Source organism: Oncorhynchus mykiss, chromosome Y (assembly GCF_013265735.2).
Source record: "Oncorhynchus mykiss isolate Arlee chromosome Y, USDA_OmykA_1.1, whole genome shotgun sequence".
In the NCBI taxonomy this organism is placed as follows: Eukaryota; Metazoa; Chordata; class Actinopteri; order Salmoniformes; family Salmonidae; genus Oncorhynchus; species Oncorhynchus mykiss.
Genome location: NC_048593.1, coordinates 10605781 through 10616817, shown reverse-complemented (window position 1 = coordinate 10616817; position 11037 = coordinate 10605781). Strand labels below are relative to the sequence as shown.

At 41.1% G+C, this 11037-nt stretch overlaps 1 protein-coding gene across 1 annotated transcript in view; it reads right to left on the bottom strand.

Annotated features, from left to right (window-relative positions):
- Positions 1-10663, bottom strand: part of si:dkeyp-72a4.1 (uncharacterized protein LOC100148058 homolog) — an 11994-nt gene extending 1331 nt beyond the window's left edge. The window contains exons 1-2 of the mRNA XM_036967237.1: positions 10453-10663; positions 1802-1934 (exon numbers count right to left, since the gene is read on the bottom strand). Coding sequence (XP_036823132.1) covers positions 1802-1934; positions 10453-10572 — 253 coding nt within the window. The 5' untranslated portion in view covers positions 10573-10663. The remainder of the gene's footprint in view (positions 1-1801; positions 1935-10452) is intronic.
- Between the last annotated feature and the right edge of the window lie 374 nt (positions 10664-11037).

Genomic DNA, 11037 nt, shown 5'->3' with positions numbered 1-11037 from the left:
TAATGAACATGCACCTGTGGAATGGTCGTTAAGACACTAACAGCTTACAGAAGGTAGGCAATTAAGGTCACAGTTATGGAAACGTAGGACACTAAAGAGGCCTTTCTACTGACTCTGAAAAACACCAAAAGAAAGATGCCAAGGGTCCCTGCTCATCTGCGTGAACGTGCCTTAGGCATGCTACAAGGAGGCATGAGGACTGCAGATGTGGCCAGGGCAATAAATTGCAATGTCCGTACTGTGAGACACCTAAGACAGCGCTACAGGGAGACAGGATGGACAGCTGATCGTCCTCGCAGTGGCAGACCACGTGTAACAACACCTGCACAGGATTGGTACATCTGAACATCACACCTACGGGACAGGTACAGGATGGCAACAACAACTGCCCGAGTTACACCAGGAATGCACAATCCCTCTATCAGTGCTCAGACTGTCCGCAATAGGCTGAGAGAGGCTTGACTGAGGGCTTGTAGGCCTGTTGTAAGGCAGGTCCTCACCAGACATCACCGGCAACAACGTCGCCTATGGGCACAAACCCACCATCACTCGACCAGACAGGACTGGCAAAAAGTGCTCTTCACTGACAAGTCGCGGTTTTGTCTCACCAGGGGTGATGGTCGAATTCGTGTTTATCGTCGAAGGAATGAGCGTTACACCGAGGCCTGTATTCTGGAGCGGGATCAATTTGGAGGTGGAGGGTCCGTCATGGTCTGGGGCGGTGAGTCACAGCATCATCAGACTAAGCTTGTTGTCATTGCAGGCAATCTCAACGCTATGCGTTACAGGGAAGACATCCTCCTCCCTGATGTGTTACCCTTCCTGCAGGCTCATCCTGACATGACCATCAGCGTGACAATGCCACCAGCCATACTGCTCGTTCTGTGCGTGATTTCCTGCAAGACAGGAATGTCAGTGTTCTGCCATGGCCAGCAAAGAGCCCGGATCTCAATCCCATTGAGCACATCTGGGACCTGTTGGACCGGAGGGTGAGGGCTATGGCCATTCACCTCAGAAATGTCAGGGAACTTGCAGGTGCCTTTGTGGAAGAGTGGGGTAACATCTCACAGCAAGAACTGGCAAATATGGTGCAGTCCATGAGGAGGAGATGCACTGCTTAATGCAGCTGGTGGCCACACCAGATTCTGACTTTTACTTTTGATTTTGACCCCCACTTTGTTCAGGGACACATAGTTCCATTTCTGTTAGTAACATGTCTGTGGAACTTGTTCAGTTTATGTCTCAGTTGTTGAATCTTGTTATGTTCATACAAATATTTACACATGTTAAGTTTGCTGAGTTTATATTTCTTTAACATACTCACATGCCCCCATCACTTCTATCAGATTTTTAACTAGCATTGGCTAAAGTTAGCTGAAGTTTGTAATGACTGTTTAAATAAAGCTGAAAATACATTTCCCCTGGCCTATAGAGTACTTTCAGGGTGAGGAACCATCTAACATCAAGTTATAAAATACTGAACTACTCCTTAAATACATTGTTTAAAGGGAAAGAAAACAAATTTAGAGAAAGAAGAGAAACTATGTAGAGACACAACTTTGCCTAAAACAATTGCATGATCTGAAAGACAAAGCAATATAACATTTATTATCCCTGATCTCAGACCAGATTTTCCAAACCATCTCTTTCCCCTTATCATCAGAGGATAAAACCAGAGCTGATTTGAGGAGGAATGCAAGCTCACCCTCTAGTGGATGTCAAAGAGTATTACAAAAAACAAGCTCTGAGTTTTGTAGGTGTGTGTGTGTTTGTGGGTGTGTGTAACTATGTGTGTTCTCACCGCTCTCAGTGGACAGCTGGCTGTGGAACTCTGGGCTGTGGAAGTTGGTTTCCACAGGGACGCTGATGGTGCGTCGTAGAAGCCGAACCTGACACGACTCTGACCTCCTCTCCTGCAACAACAAAGGATGGATCTGCTGAGAGACAGAGAGAGAGAGAGATAAACATTATAAGAGATATATTTTTGACCAGATTCAGGATCTTGTGCATTTGACCAAATTTCTTACTTCACAGTAGGGTGTTTTTTTTATGTTGCAGAAATACCTTCTTGAACATGTAAACTTTCATATGCCTTGATTACAAACTTGTACGTGATCCTTAAATATAAATAAAAATGTCAAAACATAGCTGCGAGCAGCAGTGAACAGGGTTCACAGGATGACAGAAAGGACACAAGATCTGTTGGATAAAAAAGCAAGCACACTATCATGTACAAACTATCTTCCGTTATGTGCAATCAGTGAAAGCATTAAAATGTTTATCTCTCAATACCACTTAGATGACTCAAGTGAAGTTTAGTCTAGTGCTGTAGGTAAGTTATCTTTGAATGCAGCAGGTAATTATCTTTAAATCAAATCACATTTTATTGGTCACATACACACGGTAGCAGATGTTAATGTGAGTGTGGCGAAATGCTTGTGCTTCTAGTTCCAACAGTGCATTAATATCTAACAAGTAATCTAACAATGCCCCAACAACTACCTAATACACACAAATCTAACAAGTTATCTAACAATCCCCCAACAACTACCTAATAGACACAAATCTAAAGGGGTGAATGAGAATATGTACATATAAGTATATGGATGAGCGATGGCCGTGCGGCATAGGCAAGGTGCTGTAGATGGTATAAAATACAGTATCTACACATGATATGAGTAATGTAAGATATGTAAACATTATTAAAGTGGCATTATTTAATTAGGGCTAGGCCCCTTTGTTCTCCATTTCCGCCTGAATGACGTGCCCAACGTAAACTGCCTGTAGCTCAGGCCCTGGAGCCAGGATATGCATATAATTGGTACCATTGGAAAGAAAATACTTTGAAGCTTATATAAATGTTAAAATAATGTCAGTTAATATAACACAATAGATGGTAGGAGAAAATCCATAGAAAAAACTACCAGAATTTTAGAGACCATCCTCTTAGAAATATAAGAGAAAGGTCATATTGTAAAATAGCTCCCTAGAAGCAATTCCTATGGCTTCCACAGGCTGCCATCAGTCTATAATCAAGGTTAAATGAGCCAGAACGATAACATCGTGTCAAGTGGTCACATGAGTTTTGCTCGCGCAACAGAATTTGGATAGGTATTGCTTTTCCCTCTCCTACTGTGAAAGACATTTGCGTTTGATATATTATCGATTATATATTTTAAAAACAACTTGAGGATTGATTATAAAAAACATTTGACATGTTTCTGTGGACATTATGGAAACTATTTGGAATTTTCGTCTGCATTGTCGTGACCGCTCTTTCCTGTGGATTTCTGAACATAACGCGACAAACAAACGGAGGTATTTTGGATATAAAAATAATCTTTATGGAACAAACGGAACATTTGTTGTGTAACTGGGAGTCTCGTGAGTGAAAACATCCGAAGATCATCAAAGCTAAATGATTAATTTGATTGCTTTTCTGATTTTCGTGAGCTAGCTACTAAATGCTTAGTGCACATAATGTTTTGTTATGCTATTGATAAACTTACACTAATGCTTGGATTGCTTTCGCTGTAAAGCATAATTTCAAAATATGAGACAACAGGTGGATTAACAAAAGGCTAAACTATGTTTTGCAATATTGCACTTGTGATTTCATGAATATTATTTTTTAGTAATATTATTTGACTGTGGCGCTATGCTATTCAGTGGTTGCTAATGACAATTATCCCGCTTAAGGGATGGGTAGCATCAAGAAGTTAAGATATGTAACATTGTTAAAGTGGCTTTATTTAAAGTGGCATTGTTTAATTAAAGTGACTGGTGATCCATTTGTTAAAGTGTCCAGTGATTGGGTCTCAATATAGGCAGCAGCCTCTCTGAGTTAGTGATGGCTATTTAACAGTCTGATGGCCTTGAGATAGAAGCTGTTTTTCAATCTCTCGGTCCAAGCTTTGATGCACCTGTACTGACCTCACCTTCTGGATGATAGCGATGTGAACAGGCAGTGGCTTGGGTGGTTATTGTCCTTGATCATCTTTTTGGCCTTCCTGTGACATTGTGTGCTGTAGGTGTCATGGAGGGCAGGTAGTTTGCCCAAGGTGATGTGTTGTGCAGACCGCACCACCCTATGGATTGCCTTGCGGTTGAGGGCGGTGCAGTTGCAGTATCAGGCTGTGATTAAGCCCGACAGGATGCTCTCGATTGTACATCTGTAAAAGTTTGTCAGGGTTTTGGTTGACTGGCCAAATTCTTTCAGCCTCCTGAGGTTGAAGAGACGCTGTTGCATCTTCTTCACCACACTGTCTGCGTGGGTGGACCACTTCAGTTTGTCTGTGATGTGTAAGCCCAGGAACTTAAAACTTTCCACCTTCTCCACTGCTGTGCCTTCGATGTGGATAGGAGGGTGCTCCCTCTGCTGTTTCCTGAAGTCCACAATCATCTCCTTTGTTTTGTTGACGTTGAGTGAGAGGTTGTTTTCCTGACACCACACTGACTCCTCCCTGTCTCGTCGTTGTTGGTGATCAAGCCCACTACTGTTGTGTCGTCTGCAAACTTGATGATTGAGTTGGTGGTGTGCATGAACACATTACTTAACGTATTCAGTTTAAATATCAATTCTGGGGATCATTTGACAAATTGTTTATTTTAAGATTTGTGAAATATTTTCAGCGTTAGTGTACTGGTGTACTGTGGTCGTCTTTGAATTCTGTGACTTTATTTAGTTGAAATCTGTTATTTATTTAAATCTTATTTGGTACACTCCTCATTAGCAATGCAAAATACTTCGATACACTCTCCCACCTGCCATCTGAGGTTGCAGTGACTTATTATTCACACAGCTTCTAATGACATGTACTTAAGGTTTACACATTTCATGGCCCCATGTCCATCAGTTCTTATAGCCCCCGGTGTGAAAAGGTGTCTAGTGGTGGAGCTTGGCTGAATTTGAAGACAGCAATCATTCTCAGTCTATATACTAAATCTTGAGTCAATTTGACTTTATTTTGTTTTACCTTTAGTTAACTAGGCCAGTCAGTTAAGAACATATTCTTATTTACAATGATGGCCTACTCCGGGCAAACCTGGGCCAATTGTGTGCCACCCTATGGGACTCCCAATCATAGCCGGAAGTGACACAGCCTGGATTCAAACCAGGGACAGTAGTGACACCTCTTGCACAGAGATGCAGCACCTTAGACCACTGCGCCACTCGGGAGCTTATAGTTCACGAGAAGAAGAATTTTAAAGTATTTTTAGCATTAGCATATGTGCATCTATAGATACAGTGCGGCCATATTTGAATGCAGCAACATTTTATTCTCAAAACCATTAAAGACTGATGTAATGAGTCTAAATACAAAATATGGAGTGAATGTGCAAGAGGTGTCACTACTGTCCCTGGTTTGAATCCAGGCTGTGTCACTTCCGGCTATGATTGGGAGTCCCATAGGGTGGCTCATGAGGAGAAGATGATTGCAGGTGATTTTGAGCATTAGTGTTGACATTTACCTACATTCCATATTTTGTGAAATTTGGTCCTATGAGAAGATTTTTAAAGTATTAAAAAAAAAGTATTTTAGCATATTAGAATATGTGCTAAGAAATAAAGAAGGAGAGGGGGTGATAGGAGTGTAGAAAAGTTAGGAAAAAGTAAAAAGGGAGAAAGTATGAAAGAAAGAAACATACAAAGAAGGAAATAAAGGTAGATAGAAATACTATCACTGATGTCTTGATGAATGTGTATCATAATATTCTAGAATCCGCATGAACAAAATATGCTAATTTTCCCACCAGTGGTAGGTCGATGTTTCCACCAAATGCACTTGTTGCTTGTAAAAATTATATGCAGATGAATTAATGCACACAACATGTACTTTTTTCACTTAAGTTTTCATGTACTGAATAAAAATATAAAGTTCATTGGAAACATTTTTAACTCTACCGATAATTTTGTAACAGAAACTGTTGCGTTAAAGAGTAAATGTGCTTACTCTGGTCATGACACCTGTGCTCTAGCCAGTGGCTCGCAGATACAGTGCGTGTAGGTTGTGCAGGTTGTCTAGTCTACATGATAAGGTTATTATGGATAAGAGCGAGAATATTTCAGAGAAACAACATAAAAAAAGTGTGTTTTTTTCTTTTTACCTGACAAATCTGAGTGGCATGTACCCCTGTGCCCCTTATGGGCATGACGCCTCTGGCCTACATGATGAGATTATTATGGACAAAAGTGTATTTTTATTTGTCAAACGATAGTCAAGCATCGATCATCATGTCACCAGAATAGGACCCTTGATATTTATTGGAAAGCAGCATCAAGCTCATCTGCACCTCCCGCGACCGCAGGGCTTTCCAGAGGGTGGTGCGGTCTGCTCAACGCATCACTGGGGGCAAACTACCTGTCCTCGAAGACACTTACAACACCCAATGTCATAGGAAGGCCAAACCTGTTCACCCTGCTACCATCCAGAAGGTGAGGTCAGTACAACTGTGACCGAGAGACTAAAAAACAGCTTCTATCTCAAGGCCATCAGACTGTTAAATAGCTATCGCTAGCCGGCTTCCCCGCGGTTAGGCAACCGTGCACTTTAGAGGCTGCTGCCCTCTATACATAGACTTGGAATCACTGGCAACTTTAATAATGGAACACTAGTCACTTTAATACTGTTTAAATAATGTTTACATACTGCTTTACTCATCTCATAAGTATATACTGTATTCTATTCTACTGTATTTTAGTCAATGCCACTAAGACATTGCTCAATTTAGTATTTATATATTTCTTAATTCCATACTTTTACTTTTAGATCGGTGTGTATTGTTGTGAATTGTTTGATACTACTGGACTGTTGGAGCTAGGAAACAGGCATTTCACTACACCCACAATCACATCTGCTAAATGTGTGTATGTGACCAATAAAATGTGATTTTTATTTAATTTGATTTGTCAGGACAGTACCTTTCTTCTCTACCATGCATACTGAATACTGAGCTTCCATTGGTTAGACAGGCACAGAAAAAAAGGAGGGATGGCTTGAATGAGAGAAGGATAAGAGGGAGAGTAAAAAGAAGGGGCCAGATGTCCTTTCAGCAGTGTGATAATGGCTTATCGAGCATAGCGCACTCGGGTCAGCTCAATACCTGTCCCCGTCCCCTCCCCTCTCCCTCTTTCGCTCCTAAAGCATATCACAGCATGGAGTACCACTGAGTACTAATGATTGGACTTTATTAGATTACCCTCTACTGGTGAAATGTTGTCTGTGCATTGTGAGATTACAGTACATTCACTGGGAAGCGGATAGGGAGAGAGAGGTCACTCCTGTTCCCTCCTTTTTTCCCATTAGGGAATGAATGGGAGAGGACAGAGTTCCCTGAATGAATGGGAGCGAGGCAGAGTTCCCGGGACATGAGGTACAATGAAAGTTGAGAAATGAGTAGCTATTTTTAGTGAGGGTGAAAAGTAAGAACACTCTAGTTTTTTTTATCAGTTTCATGTCCAAAGTGTCTCTCTCTCTCTCTCTCTCTCTCTCTCTCCCTCCTGCTTTTAAAATGGTCCATAATTGCCTTTAGCCATGAGGATATATCAGCACATTTCCAATTGCAAAAATAATAGCTGCTGAATCGATTGTAGAGAACGCCATCGGAGTGTGTCTGTGCTCTATTAACTTGTCTACATGCTAGCATTGCGTGTGTGCCCACATGTGTGTGCAAGACAGAACATACTATTCTTGCTTGAACTCAGAAGCTTCATGGCAGACTTTTGAAGCTGAAGTGTGTTTAGCAGTAGGTTCTATGTTTCAAGTTTCAAGTTTTTAATGTCACATGCACCAGTGCAGTGAAATGCCTTTCTTGCAAACTCAAAGCCCAACAATGCAACAATCAATAACAATGTATTACAAAAAAATAAAAAAATAAGAATAAGAAATACACAACAACGTAAGTAAGTGAGCATACCATATACAGCAAATACTTACAAAGTCAGTTTCAATACAATATTTATTGGAGTGATGGAGGTAGACATCTATATGGGTAAGGGGACTAGGCAACAGGATATAAGAACAGTAGTACACTATATAGGTAATAGGGTGCCATTTGGGACTCAGTGGTCTCGCTCTCTCCAGCAGCATGTAACAGTAGGTCTACAGTACAGTACTAAACCGTGGTGGATGTGCTGGTGGTGGTGAGTCCCAAATCTACACTGAAAAAAATTAAACGGTTCTTAATTAAACGGTTCTCCCTTAAGGTTCATTGGAGAACACTTGCCCAATGAAGAACCTTTGAGTTAAGTGTGGAGTTCTTGACATGGCATCTATGATTCTTGAAATGTTTGGAAGCCCACCCAATTTTACCTACCTCTTCCCCATACTGTTTATATTTATATACTTTTCTGCTCTTTTGCACACCAATATCTCTACCTGTACATGACCATCTGATCATTTATCACTCCAGTGTAATCTGGAAAATTGTAATTATTCGCCTACCTCCTCATGCCTTTTGCACACAATGTATATAGACTCTCTTTTTTCCTACTGTGTTATTGACTTGTTAATGTTTTACTCCATGTGTAACTCTGTTGTTGTCTGTCCACACTGCTATGGTTTATCTTGACCAGGTCGCAGTTGCAAATGAGAACTTGTTCTCAACTAGCCTACCTGGTTAAATAAAGGTGAAAAGAAATATATATATATATATATATATATTTCCCAGCATGCTCTATTGCAGGTTGATTAAAAAAAAAAATATTGTTTCAATATCTGTTTTTGCATGCACATTGACTGATTAATTGATCTTATGCTACTCAAATACAAATAACAAATGTTTCTAAACTATTCCAATCTTTTACTTTAACTTATTTCACCTGTTACTGAAATAGTTGCTCCAGTTTGTTAAAGGTAGTCTCATATCTTAGTCTCCCCAACCTGGCCGTCATTCTGAATGCAAGTTGTGGTTGAATAAATTTACATGGCAACTGTGCTCTCAATAGAAGGCCTTATGAACTATGTATTGTCTTAAAGACCATTGTAATGACAATATATTAAATTAGGATCTCACTTGGTGAAGGCCACTAATCTGAACATGAATGAATGCAACACGCATGTCTCTGTCACTTGCAAACACAGTCATGGGTGGTACTGGTAAGTCTCAAATTCACTCGAAAGGCAATATGTAAAATATGCAAATAAGGCTTGAAACATCACAGCAGGGCTATTCAATTCCGGTGCTGGAGATTCAAAACATTTCTGGGTTTTGGATTTTTGTGTGGTTCTTCAAAGAACCATCCCATGTATGGTTCTTCAGAGACCCTAAAATGGTTCCCCTAGTGCATCGTTTTCAAGAACCTCATTTGGATCCAATTTGCACCTTTATTTTGAAGAGTGCATCTTCACTGGATAATCCTCACACGCTAATTCCCTCATGTTCTTTTGGAGCAGCTTTATGTCATACATGTTAATTCCCACTGGCTAGATGATAATCCCATCACTACGATGCCACACTGCCACCAGGAGTTACAGCCACGCCGTCTGTCATGACGTGTGTGTGCTCGGGTGTGTGTGTGTTGATGTGTGTGTGTTGTTGTTGTTGTGTTCCATAGATGGCATGGTCTAATGGTATCCATTCTGTAGCACCTGTATCTCCTCCATGACTTTTTGAAACATTCCTCTTTAGCCATCACATTCATCTCACGAGTATGTGTATGTGTGTGTGTGTGTGTGTGTGTGTGTGTGTAGGATTTCCTCTCTAGAAGCCCATATCCTGACACATATCCTTGATAAACACCCCATGCCACCATGTTCCTTTACATGTGTCATCTGAATGGAAGTCCTTGAGCAATAGCAACACCATCACTTCGGCCCTCTAATCTCGTGCTGTATCTTCTAACAGTCAAACACGCGCACACACACACGCACACGCACACACACACACACACACACACACACACACACACATACACACACACACACACACACACACTGCAGCTACATATCTTAGTAGGGTTATTATTTATTCAGCCCAAGTCTGTGTGAAAGGGTCTCTAAGGTGTTATAAAGATTAGCAGTAAAACATCATGCTTTATGAGATATGAAGTACTGGTATATGCAGACGATCTTCAGACAAATCTAATAATTGTATTTCACTCCGCTGTACAGCTTTACCACCGGCGTGTTATTGTGTGTCTGTGTGTAAGTATCTCTGTGTGTCACACACACACACACACACGCGCGTTACTACGACAGAGTAGAGCAGTCCACAACAGCGCCACAGTGTTCAGTCATTTGATTTGCTACGCACCAGTAGCACCATCACCAGCACAGTAACACCACAGAAGAAAGAGGGAGTGAGATGGAGGAGAGCGGGTGAGAGAACAGGAGAAGAAGATAGATGGTGAGAGTAGGGGGAAGAGGAGAAGGAGCGGGGAGAGGAAGAGTGAGAAAAACTGTGAAGAGAAGGAGAAAAAGAGAACTGATGTTGTGCCAGGTCAGTAGGTACCTCCTCTTTGTCCAGGAGCAGCATCTGACTGTCGGTGACCACACAGAACTTGGGGTTCCACACAGTCCTCTCATCATAAGGGTGACCACTTGACATCCAGTGAGCTGGGGGACCCCACATGTCTAGAGAGAGAAGGGCGAGAGGGGGGAGAGCGAGAGAGAGGAGGGAGAGCGAGCGAGAGAGAGAGAAAATCAGAGAGAGAAAGTTAAAGGAAAACTTGTCAACTTAACACAGTTTCATATATCAGCAGATTTGAAGACAGAACCAGAAGATGAAAACTTTAAAAATAACAGATCTGACAACCTGTGAGATGCAAATACAAACACAAACCTTTACTACATTTGATTTTCAAAGTCTCCATTACTGTTTTACATTCCCTGAGATCAACCAGAAATGTTTCCTTGTTCAAGTATTCCCTGATTTTCATAAAACAGCCACGCATCTGGTATCTCGTTTCTGCATGACCAAATTTTCTGCGAGGAATTGCAAAAAACAAATATCCAATTAAATCATGGTATTAACACACACTTGAACATGTGTGAAATTGGATAAATGTAAGCACCCACCTATTTATTATAATAAATG